Here is a 19,362-nt window from a genome sequence, read left to right as displayed (position 1 = left end):
CATGACCAAGGAAGTCCATGTGCTCTCTGAAAAATGCATCCGTAGAAAAATGAAGCAAAAATTTCCCCAAATCCCACATCACCCCAACCTGCTGCTTTCCCTGTTTTAGAAATAAAGGACAGGAAATACATACAGGGTGAAGGTCATTTTGACTCTTCCTGTCATATAGCACCTTCCTGTAATGCTAGCTCCTACAGGGAAGGGAAGAAGGTCAAAGAAGGGAGCATCGTGGGGGTGCCTGGCTGGCTCTGTCGGTGGAGTGTGTGACTCTTAATTTCAGGGTCGTGAGTTCGAGCCCTATGCTGGGTGTAGAGATGACTTAAAAATAAAGTCTCTCTAAAAAAGAAAGACGAGACAGGGAAAGGAAGAAAGTACCCCAGAACCAGATTCCTACAAGCTTCGACTGTAAGATCCATAACGCGTGCTGGAGAACACTGAGCCTGAGGAGGAAAGCGGATCTTCCAACGTTTCCCGTCACATCCGAGTGCTTTAAGGAAGAAAACTCACCTGCTGCAGGAAAGCCACCAACGTGCTGGTGCCCCATTTGTCCAGCTTGGGCAGGTTGATATCCTTCAGGTAGAGGACGAGCCTCTCGCAGTCCCTCGGCCTGTACACGCGGCCCGTGTTGGTGCTGATCACCATGCACGTCTGGCTCAGCTTCTGCAGGAGGTGCCGGGACGTGGTCTGCGCACTGCAGTGAACCGTAGCGATCTGTGTGGAGCGGAGCTGGGAGAAGGCGTACCGAAGCAGCATCCTGCGAGAGGCGGAGAGCGGCAGACGGTGAAAACACCACCAGGGAAACACCGCGTACATTCAATATGAAACTTCTATTTCACAAATACTGTGCTGTCTAAATCATATAAGACGATGTTTAAGAGGAAAATGGTAAATCTGGATATGGCTTAACAGGTAGCTTTCTAATTTTTACAATATAAAATATAAATTCATATTTTAAGGCATTCCTGGGAGTCAATCAGCAAAAAAAAAAAAATCTAAGGTTACAGAAATAATTTAATTTGACAAAGTACATATAAAAGATACCACATATAAAAGTACATATAAAAGATTCCCCATAGCTGAAGGAAAGATTTTATGATACTAAGTATAAGCTAAAAAAAAAAAATACTATGATTTTATAGAATTTTTAAATTACTACTAAAATGTGAAACAAATAATCATGTCTTCTTTATTTCCAGAAACTACACTCAGTAGGCACCAAAAATAGGTTGAATTACACAGATGTAAAAGTTGTTTTTAAATAGAGAGCTAACTTCAAGATGCATTTTTTGTAACTAAAGCAGGTAATAGTTTGTGAGTATATCTGAGGTATTTAGTTTTTGGTGGGACTGTATGCATGTTTTCTTTTGAAGGCTATCTTCTTAGACTGTTCTTTTTCCGTTAGAAAACAGGTAACCTGGGAGAAAAAAAGACATTTTCTTCTCTGAAGTTCTCTGTAGTCATATCATTTACATCAGTAGTGATAATGGAAAGAGTCCTTCCTGAAAATGTATATGTAAATGCTCCTTTAACCAAACGGAAGGTAAAGCTGCTAAATTCAAGAAGAGCATGAGTCCACACCATGCACCTCAACCACCAAGTTTCGGCCCTTACCCTTTGCCACATCCTTCTGGTCCTACGAGAATAAATGGCTGTTTGGTATCAGAACTTAACCACGGTCTGAAATGATCCAGGCCTCGCTGCATGTCAGGAATCTGAATGACGGGGAGAGTTTGGCCATTACTAAAATCATCGGCCGTCAAGTTTTCTGGCTTTTTCAGCACATAAGATGCTAATCGTCCTCTACCAGAGTCATAGTAGGTGTCCATGGGTTTGTGAGGGTCTGGAGGAGACTCTCGTGCCCAGTTAAAAACCTGCAGAGGAAAACATTGTGATGGGTTTTCACATACTCCAAACAAGAGAGTGTAAAATTTTAATTCTTCAAAGTCAATGTCCCAAAGTCAACTGTCTCAGTTTAAAAGAATATTCTCCTATGCTAACCCTACCAAATGTCTTTTATAATTTCAGCAACAATGAAGGGGCGCCTGGGTGGCTCAGTGGGTTAAGCCTCTGCCTCGGCTCAGGTCCTGGGATCGAGCCCCACATCGGGCTCTCCGCTGAGCAGGGAGCCTGCTTCCCCCTCTCTCTCTGCCTGCCTCTCTGCCTCCTTGTGATCTCTCTGTCAAATAAATAAGTATAATTACAGCAACAATGCTATGTCAAATATCATTCTTTCAATGATTATTTAAGCAAATAAATAAAAGTCATATTTTTAAACACTGAATCATTGTAGGAACTTAGTCCCACCCATTACAGTGGTCCCGGCACTGTTCCCAAGCTGCTGTTCCCTTGAACACTGAAAACCTGCTGTCTGCGCAGATATAAATCAGAGAGTTCACCTGGTGCTAAGCTTCAGCACCCTGCCTCTGATCTGCAGCATGAGAACGTCTGCTCAAATGCAGCACAGATCCGGGATCGAGTGGCAAGAAGCACCTGGCTACGGGGCAGCAGAACAGACATGGACAGGGAGCAGCACAAAGAAAGCAGTAAATGATGGCACCAAAGAAGAAAGAGATGACACAAATGCAGAAAGATGATGTGCGAGCCAAACCAGAGAAATGCATGTTCAATGCTTTCAACAGAAGCCAACAGGATGACAGCCTTTAATATATACGATATCGTTTTATAAACAACTTGGCTGAAATACACCTTTACATTTATTAAAGAAAATGTTGATAATGATTAATCCATCCTAACATTCCAAACTGCTAAAACTGTTCTGGTTAAATAAATGATTAAAAATATGTATCATTCTAAAATTTAAAATGAATAATTATATATATTCATATGGCTAGTTTCAAAAACATCTGACAAAAAAGATATTAAAACATTATTTTATAAAATTTAAATATCATAAAATACTATAAACTAATTCAAAGGAGAAAATAAGTACATATATTCAAATGCATAACTCTTTTATTGAATGCATAATTTCAAAATTAAACGGCTCTACACCTTACAGTTACAAATCACTGAATTTTGGCAATTAAGAGTCCTTGAAAATTAAAGAAAAATGTTGATTGAGGGCGCCTGGGTGGCTCAGTGGGTTGAGCCACTGCCTTCGGCTCAGGTCATGATCTCAGGGTCCTGGGATCGAGTCCCGCATCGGGCTCTCTGCTTGGCGGGGAGCCTGCTTCCCTCTCTCTCTCTCTGCCTGCCTCTGACTACTTGTGATTTCTCTCTGTCAAATAAATAAATAAAATCTTTAAAAAAAAAAAAAATGTTGATTGAAATACGTTTTAAGTGTGCATCACCTCTTTGGTGAATTCCAGACGTGATTTCATGTTCAGATTTCCACCAAGTCCCCGTATGAGACTGATAATAAATTGGTCATGATTTTGGCAACCACGTAGATGTGACAGTCCGTTCATCACAGTGCCGACCAGACTTGTTTCAACCACATAGTCGTTCTGTTGATTAAAATCCATGGAAGAGACAAAAAATAAACATTAATCAGCAAACACAAACATACAGATTTACATTCACCTATCTTTTCAAATACGATTGTTAAATGTATCCCTCTACTCAAGATGTAGAAAGTTGACATTTCATTCAGTTTATATGCATAAACTTTTTTAAAAAGTGATTAGAAAAATGCAAATTGTGTGTTTCTAGCAGTAAGTGCTAGAGCCCTTAACTGCTGGGGGTTTGTTTACTTCCTAAACTTGAAGAAAAGAAAAAGACCATCACTGAGCAGGGTCTAGAAAGAATAGTCCCCCACTTCCCCCCACTGATAAAAAGGAAGCTAGAGAACACTGCACAACTATGGCTGGTACAAGCAGACTTAACACAAAAACCATGTGGATTTGGCTCTCCACCAAAATGAAACTTGTGGGTTGCAGTGATTTCCATCTGTGGGCCCCTGGAGCCCTGTGCAACTGCCAAGAGGCTAAAAGGGGGGAAGGTTCTCATTCATTCAATCTCCCACATACTTAGAGAGAACCATTTATGTATCACTTGCATGCCCCTGTGGTGCTAGGTATTGAAAAAAAAAAAAAAGAAAGAAAGAAAGATAGAAAAAGAAAGGTGAGCTACACAGAAACTCCCATGCCTGCGACTCCAGTCTCGCAGAGGAGACGGCCCGCAAGTCCCAGGAAAAGCTTCAGAGGAGGACACAGGGCTCTCAGAGTCAGATGGAGAGCTTGCCTCTTTGACAAAGGTCACAGCCAAGGCCACCCCTGAAGGATGGGATCTGCAGGGCATGCAGAGAGCACAGCACAGGCAAAGGTAAGCCCCTGGGGTAGTTCAGAAATGAGAGGGAGGCAAGGGCCAGAGTATGCAGAATTGCAGAGGCCACGGTAAGGAGTGCAAATTTTAGCTTCACTAATTTAAAAGTGTTTTTAAGTAAAAGGGTAAAATGATCCAATTTACATTTTTTTAAAAATTGCTCTGCAAGAAAAAAATATTTTTAGAGGATTGGAGAAACAGGAGGAGGAGCACCAAAAAGGGAGAAGGTGAGTAGAAATGCTGTGCTAAGAATTCTAGGCTTTAAAGGTAAGATAAAGGAAACAGTTGCACTTTCTTCTACCTTGTCTTATTTGCTCAGTTGATACAAGAAAGCAAAGCTCTCGTTAGAGATAAAATCAGCATTTGGTTTGGGTACCCATTATGGTATATCTCAGAATGTAAACACAGTGAACAAAGTACAAAATAAGAAGGAAGGAATCCTCAACACATAAAAAAAAAAATGTCAAGCATAGGGACCTGATCTCAAAACAGAATCAGTTTATTTTCTAACTGAAATCCATTCTTTGGCTTGATCATTTATCCAGTCCTCATGCCTGCACCCAGAAACCCCGTTTATCAGTAAACCCCGCCCAGTGTTACAGTTCCCCTTTCCCCATAACAGTCCCCCTCTCCCGCCCCCCCCCCCGAGGTGACCTCCAGAACTTGGTCTGGAGCCCCTCGTGGGCTCCGCATCCGTCACACCCCTGAAGTCAGCAGAGCCGCTGCAGAGCAGTGAGGACAGCGGCAGCAGGTGTTTCCTAAAGCACACACGCTCCTGTGCGCCTCCATGACCACAGCTGGGTCTGCGGACACACTAAAGCGTGGTCCTCACGCTCTCGGTGCTCGGAGCTGAAGGTGTGCAGGTGTGACAGAAAGAGGAAGACAGCTCATCAGGCTGGAGGGAGTGCTGCGTGCCCCGAGGCCTCCAGGGAAACCTCGGTCACTCACGTCCCGCTACTCCCCAGTCCCTGTCCCTCTATCTCTATCCTTACAGGAAGGAAAGGAAAAGGATGAGAAAACTGAAGTGATACCTCCATTTCTCCATAAATCTTATTTGGTCCCCAAGTAGTAACCACTAAATCAAGTTCAAATTAGCAACCAGATACTTCCCAAAAGTACTTGCACTGCTATTTATTTCCTTAATTTTTTGTTTACATTTCTCATAAAAGCAATGACATAAAAGCTAGAAATAGTTGAAAAATCTTGTAGAACCTGTAAAAGCCCTCCCACATCTTCTGTGCAAGTGAAACTTCTGTTCATGCTTCAAATTCAAAATTAAGTGTGATCACCTTTTTAAACTCTCCTAGAAGATAGAAAAATCTCTTCATCCGATTTTGATGCTCTTTTCACATCTCGTCTTTCTCCATTAGGCAAACCTTTCCCAATCGGAGACTGTCCTGTCCCCCTCTAAGTCTTGTCTAGTGCTATGCTTGATAACGTATCTTACAGATCCAGTAATATTTTGGATAGACAGTTCCTAATAATATTGTAATAATTTGCCTCCCTTTTCTACTTTAGTATGAACTTGACATTGTTTTTATCAAGAAATACAAGCAGTAAAGTAAATGTAAGTACACTAACATACTTAGCACCACGGGGATATTTACTGACAGTGAAACGTGACAGTAACACGGTTTTCCTAGTAAAAAAAAAAAAGGGAGATTCCACTATTCAGGATTTTTTGGTAAGCAGTGTAGGTGAGAGAATTGAAGTGTTCTAAGCACAATAAAAAGTTAAGCCAAGACAAAGAGCAGGATAGCAGTGAAGACACCTACTTCCCACTCTGCCCCCAGATTCTGACTGATAGGCAGCTGTGTCTAAGCAACACTCTTAATCACTTCTAGCCTAAATGACTAATTATGAAATATTATGGCTAACTTACCTGCTTCAGAACCCACTGTAAAGCTTTTTCAAAGTAATCTCCAATCCAGTTTTCAAGATTATTCCTGAAATCAGGAGGCTGATTCTTCAACCAAGATTTTATCAGAGAATTAACATCTGTCTCTTCATCACTGAAACAGATTAATAAGCATGTAGGAAATTACTCATGAAGACACTGTCAGAGGTGCCTGGGTGGCTCAGTGGATTAAGCGTCTGCCTTTGGCTAAGGTCATGATCCCGGGGTCCTAGGATGAAGCCCCACATCGGGCTCCTTGCTCCACAGGAAGCCTGCTTCTACCACTCCTGCTTGTGTTCCCACTCTCACTGCCTCTCTGTCTAATAAATAAATAAAATCTTAAAAAAAAAAAAAGAAACAGCAAGCAATTAATTTCGGAAACAGTCTGAACCAACTTGATAACACTATCTTGTCACACAACGCCAAAAATAGCTTCAAATGGTGCTACAAGAGTAGGGCATTTATACAGACCTATACGTGTCAAACGCTAAAACAAGAATTCAAAAAGCAAAAGAAAGCTTTGTAATTACTTGTTTTGGAAAATGGAATTGGCTGCAATGTTTATGCTCTGGCCTCAGACTACTCTACATGATATCTAAAATTCATTTATTCTTCATTTTTGCCCCTGAAGCCTCCTCCAACTATGCAGAGGAAGAAAGGAAACATTAAGTCAAGAGGTTTCCAATTTGTACAGTGAGAGTCACTTTCCTAGGTTGGCCTGAGTTGGCCCTAAAATTCTATGAATCAAAGATTCTATGATTAAGATACCTCTGCTTAGTTTAGGATTATTAGCCTCTAGCTCACTGCCAGCTTGTTCACTTCCTGCACTGGTAACATTTAAACAAAAGTAAGAGGGAAAAAAAAGAAACAATGAAATACTTGCAGTGTCACTGAAGTAAACAAATAGTCCTTAGCAACTGTAACACACTGAACACTGAAACAATGTAACTGCACTGAAACAGTCACTCTCTGTCCGAAGTAACACCTAACAAGAAGTTAACAGAAAATGAGGAGGCAAGTATTTACATATCATTCATACAACTTATTCCACTCTGAAACCAAACCGGTAACTGCAGACTATCCTCACGTCACGTAGGCAAGAGCTCTGATGGTTTACCTAAGAAAGATCATTCCCATTCTAGATATTGTGGCTGGCGAGGCACAGCTTAAATCGTGAGTTTCAAATACAAAGTTAACATTTGGGCCGAACTGAATCCTCTCTCCACTGGGCATGGTGAGGAGCCGATTGTCATCCAGAACGGAGTTCAGGGACTCGATCCACTCAGGGTCGATATCACCATCGCATATTATCCAGGAGCTCACATCTGTTTTCAGAACGAAGAAGTGGAGGTAAAATGAAACTAGACACAGTGATAACAATTAAAAATAAGAAATACAATAACCACCTCTTCCTCTCCAGAAGTAATTTCCACCCAGTGTTATTTTGTGTTACAAAGAGCCGAAGCACAAGCTGAGCTCTTCCCTGTGAACCTGCAGTACAGGCGCCCTCGAGGCCTCACGGGCACTCCCAGCATCGCTGACCAAAGTCTGGCCGCGAGCCACGCGCTAATGCCCTACCTGCCCCCAGACATACACAACAGGGACCTCCCTAAAGGACAAGACAGTGAGCGAGACTGAGCTATTTCCAGTCCCCTGACCCTGTGCGATATTCTCCACACTTCTGTCTTCTACCAGGTCATAAGAATAGAGTATCTTGTCGTAAATACAGGAAACCCATTTTAGCATTCTACTTGAGAAATACAAAATTCACCCATCAAATTTCTCTGATACATTAAAAAGCTGACTTCAAAGCAGAGAGGCAGTGTTGTGTACACAAGATTTTTCAGAGACAAACTTTTTTTAAATTCATCCTTCCTAAAACGAGAGTGGTTTCAAGGGTCCTTAGACCTCAATTCAAATAGGAAAATATCACCCATAAAAGTGTGATAAATCAACATAGGCAACACTTGGTTTTTACTTACTGTAATATTATTAACCACAGTGAAAATGAAAAACTACCCAGAAAATCTCTTTTAATGTCTCAATTCTAAGCCCTTCCCTCACTGGCTTAGAAACACAACTTTTAGTTATGACCTTACAAAAAGTAGGAAGTCTTCTCAGATTCTGGCCCAAAATTGCTTTAAACACCAAATCAAAAAATTTAGAGCAAGATGTCTACTGTTTCATAACTTAAATTTTTTAAATTATCCAAAACACTGTATTATAAATTGTGAGTTAGAAGTATTCACACATACACACACACACACACACACTGATTTTAACCCCAAATAAAATCTGTCATCTTCTTATTTATAAGGCCCTAAGATAGCAACCCAGAAAGATTTTCTCTTTTTCAGTAACTTAATCTAGTCATGAATTACAGCTCATCCGGATTACCCCGAGTTCCTACTGTAACAGGAGCCCCTGTTCAGTCCGGATCAACATGACAGCACGTCTTGGGTCCCTCTCAAGTAAACGGTCACATACATCATTTACAAGGCAATTCACAGTCGTGTGAAGGCTTTCATGAGGACAGCATTAGAGACACATCCCGTCGTCCTCTCTAAAGGACTAAGGAAAGCAGTGAATCACAGAACACAGACCAACCTGGAGGTTCTCGGACCACCTGGCGAGCGCTGTTTGTCAAAACGCCATCGGACCACTCCCTTGTGTCCATGTCAATATGGCCCAGCAGCTGATGCCGAGGCATGGCTTTGGGATTCATGGTGTACTGCTTGACGGCTCTGCCGACTCTGCACAGCGCCGCCCGCAGCATCCTCCACAGGGTCGACTTCCCGGCACCGCTCGGACCGACAATGACAACGCCCATTCTCTGGCGTAACTGTTCATACAACTCTAAAGCCTTCTTGATCTAATAGAAAACAAACATGTCTGTATGAGATTTACAGTACGTAAGCATCTGTTCTCACTCTGTAACAAAATACACCCAAATAAATCTGAGCACATTTATACTGTGATCTTTAAGTCTGAAATTTAAAAGACACAAGTATAATTTCCAAGTCATTTGAGAACACAACATGCTCATTCTTTTAATCACGCAAATATGATATATTCATTATTTTATTCATTTGTTGATTCATGGATATTCTGTATCTCACCAAAAATCAAACAAACAAAAAAACCTGACAAAACAGTGTTCATCGTGAACATGTACTAGTGCTACGTTTAAAAAGCTGCTAAGAAGAATTTCTCCTAAGAAACTGTCGAAGTGAAACTAAACCATAAGTAATCAATTATCAAACACGTCTGACAGATCTACTATGGGCCAGGTCCTGTAAGGGACACCAGGAATAAAATAATGAGAAAAACAGACATGGATCCTGGGGCACTGGGGTGGCTCAGTAGGTTAAGTGTCTGCCTTCAGCTCAACTCATCATCTCAGGGTCCTGGGATTGAGTCCTGCATTGGGCTCCTCACTCAGTGGGAAGTCTGCTTCTCCCACTCCCTCAGCCCCCCACCCTGCCCCGCTTGAGCACACTCTGTGTCAAATAAATAAATAAATAAATCTCTAAAAAACAAAAAATAGACACAGATCCCACCTTCCATGAACACTACTCTGATGAGGGAAAATCAGTATTCATGCAATATACGATCAAGTGTGAATAAGAACAGGAAAAGTAATGAAACACACAGCAAGGAAACCTCATCTGGACTCAAAGATCAGGGAAGGCATCCATGAGTAAATGAGATTTAAACAGAAAATAAGAGATAAAGATAGCTAGTAAGTAATTAGGAGAAAGGATCAATATATTCTATTTTTTTTTAATTTTATTTATTTATTTGACAGAGAAAGACAGGGCAAGTAGGGGGAAGAGCAGAGGGAGAAGGACAAGCAGACTCCAAACTGAGCAGGAAGCCTGAGTGGGGCTCGATCTATGACCCTGAGATCATGACCCAAGCCAAAACCAAGAGTCAGACACTCAAACTGACTGAGCCGCGCAGGCGCTCCTATCACGCTTGACGGTTACCTGATTCGGTATGACTTCATAGTTGGCCTCCTCAAAGACTTGCTGTAACGCAGAGCTCAGCTGACCATATTCCACTTCTTTAAAGTCAATTCCAGGAAACACATCTTTAATCAGCGCATCAAACCGCGAGCAATCGGCAAATGTAAACTTTGACATTGTATTAAGCCTCAGGGCTTGTACCACAATATGACTTTCGTCAACTAGAGGAAAAGTTTCATTTAAAATTATTAGTCACTTACTTTAGAAAGTTTCACTAACTGTAAACACAATTTTCAAGTACCCTGAGAGCACTACTAGTAATTATATGAGATGCTAGAATTCAGTAACAGTTAAAGCCCTGCGGTACCGTGTGTATTGACGAGCTTACCTTACTATCGTTTGACCACTGAGAAACAAGTGTCCCTAAGTACAGTTCTGGACTCTTTCACAGAATTTGAGTTCCAAGTTTCCCAGACTTTAGTTAATAATAAACATCACTGGGGGACCTAGGCGGCTCAATCGGTTAAATGTTTGACTCTTGGTTTCAGCTCAGGTCATGTTCTCGGGGTCCTGGGATGGAGCCCTGTGTCGGGCTCAGGCCTCAGCACAGAGTATGCTTGAAATTCTCTCTCCCTCTGTCCCTCCCTTCACTAATGTGTGCTTTTTCTCCCTCAGAAAAATCAATCAGTCAATCTTAAAATAAAATAGAAGTCGCTAGCACTTATAATTGTATAGAACTTCACCATTTTTTTGTGATCCTTATAACAACTGTATAAAGTAAGAAACTGTTACATTATTCTGATTTTACATATGAGGATATTAACTCTCTGAGGGTTTAAGTGATTTACCTGAGGAAGCAGAGCAGTATAATGGCTGAACTCACACCCAGATCAACAAGGTCCAGACTCAGGCATCCCCAAATCCACCAGGACTGCCTCCCAGAAATTCGAGTCCTGAGACTAAAAACTAACTCGGCATCAATCTTTAATCAGACCTGCTCAAAAAGGATTCAGAAACCCATCCCTAAACCAAATATAAATACGAACATTGTTGCAAGAATTTTACTTTTTCAAGAATAATTAATATCCTTTAAGTAGCTGCTGATAGATAAGACATATCTATGAAGGCAAGAAACCATCTTTCATCTGGCATTTCTCTGTAATGGCTGAATATTTCCCTGTTTAAGTACGCGCAAAGACGCATGGCCACAACAGAGTTTGTCTCGAGCATTAGTAAGCCATTTTTAATTACTACAGGTCTGGTTTTAGTATTTCTTAAAAGTCAGCAGAGAGAGACAACAGAAAAATAGTAATTTAAGTAGCTCACCAAATGACTTCTCTTCCCTGGCATGTGCCAACCCAATAACAGAGCTAAGCAGCTTCATGCGTGTAAGAGGCAGGCTTTGATCATTTAAAGTCCAAACAGATAATTTCACATGAGCATTTTTCTACACTGATTTATTTTCAGTGTCTTAACTTAGTTTTTTGTTTGTTTATTTGTGGGTTTTTTTAGTATTTATTTAACAGAGAGAAAAAAAGAGAGAGGGCATGCAAGTGAGTGGAGGAGTAGAGGGAGAGAATTGCAAGCAGACTCTATGCTGAGCAGGGAGCCCAATGAGGGGCTCGATCCCAAGATCCTGAGATCATGACCTAAGCCAAAATCAAGAGATGGACACTTAACCGCCTGAGCCACCCAGAGACCCCTAACTTACTTTGGTTTGTTGTTGTTGTTTAAGAATTTATTTATTTGTTTGTTTGTTTATTTATTTGAGAGTATGTGACAGAACATTGGTGGGGAGGAGCAGGTTCTCCACTGAGCAGGGAACCTGACGTGGGATTTGATCCCAGGACCAGGATCATGACCTGAGCTGAAGGCAGATGCTTCACCAACAGAGCCACCCTGGCATCCCAGGCTTTGTTTTACCAGTCTGGAGGGCTGAATATTTGGCCTTTCATAAAGGCCCACACCCATGGGTGGGGGAATCATTTATCTTACACAACTGGGGAAAAAAGGCAGTAAAATATCATGAGTCTGACCTGAATAGACAAATTGATAAATACATAAATAGCAAAGAAGAGACCAATCTTATTGCAGAAAAGTTTCAAATAATATTTGTAGATATTCCCCTTCTAAGAGATGGGGCTTAACCCTTGCCTGCCTGCTTGGAAGGTGAGCCACCTTCTGTAACCAGATTCCGACAGTGGGGAAAGAGGAAAACAGTAACAACCAGTTACTGTTAAAGTGGAGACACCCCACAAATACTAAGACCATCCAGAAGGTGGACAACAGCAGTGACACTGTGTGCTCACTGTGCACACGCAGACACATGAAGGGTCTCAGTGATGCGCTAGGATGGGCCCTTCGCCTCTCTGGTGTTCCTTCCACATGCTCAGAACCTGGTCTCATCATGAGAGAAACATCACGACAAAACCCAGACTGAGGAAGAGTCCACAGGACACAGGACCTGGACCCAGGAAACAAAACCAGCCCAGTTGGGAAAGCATCATAGCACCTAGGAGACTAAGGAGACATGATAACAACAAGGCACCCCAGACTCGATCCTGGAGCAGAAAGAGTGTTAACGACAGAACAGGTGCCATCCAGAAGAAGTCTGGACGCCAGTTAACAGTAATATGCCTTAGTTTCCTCGTTTGGACAAATGTGCCATAGTAAGAAAGGAAACAATGGGAATGCTGTTTTTACAACTTTACTGTAAATCTACAATTATTCTACAGTTAAAAGATATTTTTCGGAATGTTAAGTTTTTTAAAGGGTAACTTTGCTTGTTATGCTATCTCTTTGAAAGAGAAAATCCCTGCCAGTTTCTATAGTTCTGGTTTTCATAAGAGAGAAATTCTCAGGCTCTGCCCCAGACCTGCAGACTCAGGAAGCTGGGCATAGGGACCCAACACTGGCGTTTGACCAAGCCTCCAGGTGATTCTAATGCCCATCACACGTTGAGGAGACGTGAACTAGACTATTCCTCTACACAGCACAACTATTTAATATTTAATGCACATTTTAAAGTTATGATAGGACACTGGGTAAGAACTAGGGAAAATGTGAATGAAGTACAGATCTCAGTTAAAAAATACTATCAATACTGGTCTACTAGTTGTGAGAAACACAGCTGCTAGTCTAAGCTGTTAACAACAGGAGAAACGAGGGGCCAGAATCTAAAAGTGTTCTAATTTAAAGGTTTTTTTTAAAAAATGAGACTGTAGCTGAGTAATGAACCCTACCGTTCTGTTTAATGCCACTTTTCTTCAGCTGCCTAAGAAGGCCTCCACTTCCTCTAAGAACGGTCTTCAAGGCTCTTAGACCCCAGTCGTAATGTTGCTGAGGTGTCAAAAGTTCCCTTAAATAGATACAGAAATCACAAAGCATTAGATAGCTGTACGAAATTATTTTTATTACTAAAGAAAAACAGACTATAACTACAGACACATAGAAACAAGTACTGATACTCCAATTAATTTATGAAAAGGACCCAGTCACAGGACCTGTCACTCCAGTAAAACACTGAAGACCGACAATTCCCAAGGATGAAGGTGAACCTGTCGTGACCTGGCTCCCACTCTCCTGAAGACACTAAAGGACAAGCACCTGGGGCCGTTACCCCTCAACTCTTCCGTCCATTCGCCTGGCTCTCGGATTCTGGCACTCCAGTTCTCGGCAGCTCTTACGTAGTATGAACCAGAACTCTAGGCTGCCCAAAGAAGCTACAAGCCCACTGCTATTACTAGAAATAAGACATAAGAGAAATTGTGGAAAATTCCCTCCAGAGAACAGTAGGCTTTGAAGGGTCTGCTGATAACGTATGATCAGTATCGTTTAGCTGGAGGACCCCAATAAAAAAATGTTGCAGAAAAGAAATGAGATCAAATTAATAGCGTTTAAGGAAAACAAAGTTTTGAGTCAGATGTTTTATTGTTCAAACTAGAATCTTCCCTATCGATACCTAAAGTACAATATAATTACCAATATGAAAATCACTAAATCACACTGGACAAATGTGAAAAATGATCACTAATCCATAATCAATCACTGGAACCAAAAAATACAAAAATACTTAAGAGAGGAAAACTCACCTGGCTAGATTGAAGATAGCTACCAATTTTCTGCCCAAGACTCTGGCATCCTTGAAGCCTTCCGAATACAGAATAACTTCTGCAATAAGCTCATTGTCTGGACGAGACATGGCTACTGGCCTGAAAAGCTGTTTAAGATTGTCAGGTAGCTTCTGTCTTCCTCCATAACCTTTTCCAGCAGGATTCATTGTGATGAAAATTCCAGAATTAGAATTTATTTCTACCTGAAATGTTAATTTAAAATATAGGCTTTAAATATTTGTAACTATAAATATAAAACAGGTTGCTAGCCGACATTTAATTGTACATATTCCTACACACAAATCTTCGACCCTGGCAGAGACGCACAACCACCCCCCAAGGAGAGCGCTGCTCGCAGAAGTCCCTGATAACCAGTTCTCGGAGGCGTCCGTGTCTGCTGAAAGCCTCCTGGTTTCAGGCCCTTTGCTGGGTACACAAAGACAACACAACTCTGACCGAGATTCTGTAACAGTTTATGCCCTTCTGAAGCTCACAGCCCACAGGCAAGCACCGTGGGATTCACGCTTTGACAGGGGAGGCCCAAGACCACGAGAGTCCCTGGTAGGAACGCCTTCGACAGCACACTCAGGGCCAAGTCAGAGTGCGCGAACAATGAATGGGAGGTGAGCACAGACACCTAGAGCAAAAAAACCTGGCTAGAAAAGAAAGAAAGGAGAAAGAGAAGTGGTTGGAAAGCTGAGTGAAGGGAAGGTTGGCTTCTGTTTTAATTAGATCAAATATTATAATAGTATTACATATGACACTGCATGTTATTAAAAAGGAAAAGATCTGGTTATGTGTCAAAGACCAAGAGGAATGGGGAGAGGAGGAAGGGCTCCGTCCATCATGGAGGCAACAACAAACGCAAGGTGCTTGGGAAGGAGACTCCAGCATGTAAGTGGAAAGATCAGTGCTGACTGGGAGAAAGGGCAACTTCTTCCGTTTGTTGCAGGAGGAAAGGAGGGGGAAAACTCAGTGTGTAAGAAAGTAAATTGTGATGGCAGAAAGGTAAAAACTGGATCATTCCTCTCTTATTCATGAAGAGTTTAAGCAGCATGTAAATAACATTATTAGTAATTGATAACTGGTCTCACTTCCCTGCCTGCCCTGAAAAACCTGTCCTGTGAAAATGTTATTACGGATCAGAGGATAATTTCACGGGACTTTGAACTTGCAGTGTCGTTATCATCATGCACTATACAGAGAAGCTCCCACTTTCTACACAAGGAAGTTCACGCTCTCATGACTTGAGTGTGTCTCTCTGATGGGGAAAAGTGAGGAAGCAAAAAACAGCCAAGTGCTTAGTCTCGTAAGATCCTCACGAAACAGGGATCAGAAACACAAGCCTCAGACTGAGACAGTCCTGGGGTCAGTTCCCAGCCCCATGACTTCCTCCTCACTCACCAAGCCGCGTTCTCCCCATCATAAAGCGGAAAATGTACAGCAGCCCATCCCCGGCAGGATGCTGACGAGTATGCGGCGAGACAGGACCAGGAACACTGGGCACTTGCTACGCCAGCAGGTACTACCGGGGATGAAGTACCCCGTACGGAAACTCTGAAGGTGAACGGTCAAGGGGGACCAAAAGACGGTGACAAACCTCGGACAACGCACACGTGAAAAGGTTGAACAGGGATGCCAGAAGAAACAAAGACCAAATATTTGCCTGAGTGGGAGTAGGCAGAGTTGTAAAAAATACCTGAATTCTTTAAATTCCCAACTTTTCTATACCTCTTTGCCAAGCAGTTCGCACACACTTCTGTGATTCTTCAAAGCGTCCTGAATTGTCTGGATCTGCATGGACACAGCTGACAGCACGGACTCTTCCAGTCTGTTGAATTCATCAAAACAGCCCCAGGCCCCACACTTCACTAGACCAACAAAAATTCGTCCCATTGACTTCACATCGATGCCCTAAAAAGGAACAGCAAAAACTGTATCTGTGAAGAAGTAGTTAGGATCTCTAATAATCATTTAATACTTTGACATTTAGGGGCAAGGTAATCATTTCATCCACTGGTGCCTTTTTGGCTCTTTTTAAGGCATAAATTAAATAGCTACACTTTATAAGGTTTAATAAACAAATAATTCATGTGAGTGTTCTGGGAAGTACACTCACTTCTGGGAAGTTCTGGGTATATCCCAGAACTAAATAGATTTTCAGTTATCCTTAAGCTGAAATACAAATCCTACACAAAATGTTTTGAAAATGGTGTTTTCAAAATGAATTTTTTTCTCTTTTCTGTTCACTATTGTCCTTGCTAAAAACTTTTCTCCCTCTCTTCTCCTATAATCATTTGTTTCTTAAATTTCATGAGTGAACTCTAGGAAACAAACTGAGGGTTGCTTGGGGGAGAGGGCGGTGAAGGGATGGGATAAATGGGGGATGGGCATTAGGAGGCACGTGATGTATGAGCACCTGGGTGTTTTGGTAGTTTGCTTGTTTGGTTTTTTTTTGTTAGATTTTATTTATTTGCCACAGAGAGAGAAAGAGCATGCGTGCACAAGTCAGGGAAGCAGCAGGCAGAGGGAGAAGCAGACTCCCTGAGAGGAGGGAACCCAAGTCGAGACTCAATCCCAAGACCCTGGGATCATGACCTGACCTGAAGGCAGACACCAGGCCCCCCAGCACTGAGTGTTATGTGCAACTAATGAATCTCTAGTTAAAAACAAAACAAAAACATTTTTCTTTTCTACTCTAACATAAAACTTCATTCTGTATTTAAAATTATTTATTTGTTGGGGCACCTGGGTGGCTCAGTGGGTGAAAGCCTCTGCCTTCAGCTCAGGTCATGGTCTCAGGGTCATGGGATCGAGCCCCACATTGGGCTCTCTGCTCAGCAGGGAGCCTGCTTCCTCCTCTCACCCTGGCTGCCTCTCTGCCTACTTGTGATCTCTGTCAAATAAATAAATAAATAAAATCTTTAAAATTATTTATTTGTACTAGTTCTCTTAGAAAAGCTCTGAGACTATAATCTCTGCAAACTCTCCATTTTTTTGTTCAACTAAAACAAGTTTTGTTTTCAAGTTACCCAAGAATAAAGTGATTTTAAAATCGGGCTTTCAGGGCGCCGGAGTGGCTCAGTGGGTTAAGCCTATGACTTCGGCACAGGTTATGGTCTCAGCATCCTAGGATCGAGCCCCGCATCGGGCTCTCTGCTCATCAGGGAGCCTGCTTCCTCCCCTCTTTCTCTCTGTCTGCCTCTCTGCCTGCTTGTGATCTCTGTCTGTCAAATAAACAAAATCTTTACCAAAAAAATAGGTTATTTCATATATTAGTACATGAATACTAATCCGAAGTCACAACTAACACACTACCGTACAGTTTGTAATTGTGCATGCTACCTCATCACAATTAAAAACTAAAACTTGTCTTCCAAGAAGTCCACCTAAGGCCTTGACTGATTCGGTTTTGCCTGTTCCCGCTGGCCCGTAAGGGTTTCCTCCGAGGCCCATCTTCATGGCCTGCGTGAGTGTGAGGTAGCACTTGTCCGTCAGCGGCGTGTAGACCAGCTTGGGAGCATTGCCCTACACAAGGGAAATACAAAGTCTCAGTATTCATGTTTTGTGCAACTTTACACATTTGGCGTGGTGGGATTCGTTAAAAAGCTAAAAAAGTAACCAAAAAGTTAAAGCTGTTAACATAGAAATATAGAAAATACATTTTTACTAGAGGAAGCTTTTTAAGCACAAACCAAAATTAAACTTTGTCATTCCAAAGCAGTAGGTTACCCCATCCTCAGTTACTACACCAGAAGGTTTTCTGAAAAGTCTCTCAAGTTCTTGATGATGGTACAGAGACATGCTACTAAGGCAAAGAAATTCAAAACTGCATTATACAATAATCAATCTGTCTTGTATTTAAAAATTCATGTAAAGCAATTCCCTGAATCTTAGGATCTTCATAAGTCAGAACCACTTTAGAGACTCAACTGCAATTATTTTGAAAACTTCCTTATGATATTAATATCAACACATCAAATAATTCTCAAAATTTCTTAGTTTTAGGGAAAATAGATTCCAATTCCAGCTGCAGCTTACAGAATTTTTCCTTAACTTAGGTAGACAGATTTGGGTCTCAAAATGCATCTCCTTTTGAAAGTGTCCGCTGGCAACTGTCCAGACATACACTTATTCACGTAGCTGCCTGACACGTCTGATGACTGAATCATTGTGACAGGACAAGGCAGAGGATGCGATGGGTTTTCTGAAGACAGTTCCATGAGGCAGGTTATTTGTGTGAGGATTCTCTCATCTCACAAACTGGGAGCATTCTCTGAAAACACGCAAAAGCGTATTTTGGCGTGGTGGCGACAGCACCGAGTTTGGCTGTGTGTGTGTGTGTGTGTGTGAGAGAGAGAGAGAGAGAGAGAGAGAGAGAGAGAGAGATGGAGAGGGAAGAGGTGTGGGCCAGACCACTCCCATCAATGCTGCCAGGCTCCGTTCTCCCTGGACTGAAGAGCTCCATTTCCAAGTAACTGTTACTCTAAGAAAAGGCACATGCACAGAATTTGGAACAATATTGCCATTACCTTAACTTTTCTGCAAATATTTCTCTGCTGTAACACCTTCTGTGTTATGATGAAACAGAAAAGACAGTCCCACACACAAAAATTCTTAAAACTTATGACTAAAATAAAAAGCAATTGTCATCCAATAGCAAATTAAAGATAAATGATTTCAGCTGAAAAAATGCGACGCTTTGCCCCAGCCGTACCTGGTACTCGTAGGTGTACTGAAGTTCGGAATCCACCATCTGCACGTAACAGGTGTGGTCGCTCTTCATATAAAACCGCACTTGTTTTTTCCAGGCCCAGTCTTCGGTGGTATGAACTTGAACTTGGTTTAACTGCTTTACCACATCAATGTTATGAATAATATCAAGAATCAGTGCTTTGAGTTTAAGCTCCAGAACGCCAGACTCTGTGGGCAAATTAAAGTATTTGGAGGAAACGTCAGCCTGCGAGAGCGTCTTTATCACACACACGTGCGGATTTCCTAATGAAACCGAGGGGTAATTTCACGACCCTGGGAACGATCCGGGCCTGTAAGTCACACGCGCCACAGCGTGGTCAGATTCACCGGGAAGAAGCGGGCAAGT

At 41.9% G+C, this 19,362-nt stretch overlaps 1 protein-coding gene across 5 annotated transcripts in view; it reads right to left on the bottom strand.

The window, feature by feature from the left end:
- Positions 1–19,362, bottom strand: part of DYNC2H1 (dynein cytoplasmic 2 heavy chain 1) — a 256,749-nt gene that overhangs the window by 190,652 nt on the left and 46,735 nt on the right. For all 5 annotated transcript variants that reach the window (XM_032358199.1, XM_032358201.1, XM_032358204.1 and 2 more), the window contains exons 32-43: positions 18,979–19,184; positions 17,607–17,789; positions 15,993–16,175; positions 14,241–14,464; positions 13,392–13,507; positions 10,171–10,370; positions 8,789–9,053; positions 7,299–7,506; positions 6,167–6,296; positions 3,312–3,467; positions 1,612–1,871; positions 508–754 (exon numbers count right to left, since the gene is read on the bottom strand). In XM_032358199.1, coding sequence (XP_032214090.1) covers positions 508–754; positions 1,612–1,871; positions 3,312–3,467; positions 6,167–6,296; positions 7,299–7,506; positions 8,789–9,053; positions 10,171–10,370; positions 13,392–13,507; positions 14,241–14,464; positions 15,993–16,175; positions 17,607–17,789; positions 18,979–19,184 — 2,378 coding nt within the window. The remainder of the gene's footprint in view (positions 1–507; positions 755–1,611; positions 1,872–3,311; positions 3,468–6,166; positions 6,297–7,298; positions 7,507–8,788; positions 9,054–10,170; positions 10,371–13,391; positions 13,508–14,240; positions 14,465–15,992; positions 16,176–17,606; positions 17,790–18,978; positions 19,185–19,362) is intronic.

Source organism: Mustela erminea, chromosome 9 (genome assembly GCF_009829155.1).
Source record: "Mustela erminea isolate mMusErm1 chromosome 9, mMusErm1.Pri, whole genome shotgun sequence".
In the NCBI taxonomy this organism is placed as follows: domain Eukaryota; kingdom Metazoa; phylum Chordata; class Mammalia; order Carnivora; family Mustelidae; genus Mustela; species Mustela erminea.
Note: the sequence above shows the minus strand (reverse complement) of the source record. Positions and strands in the feature narration are given on the sequence as shown.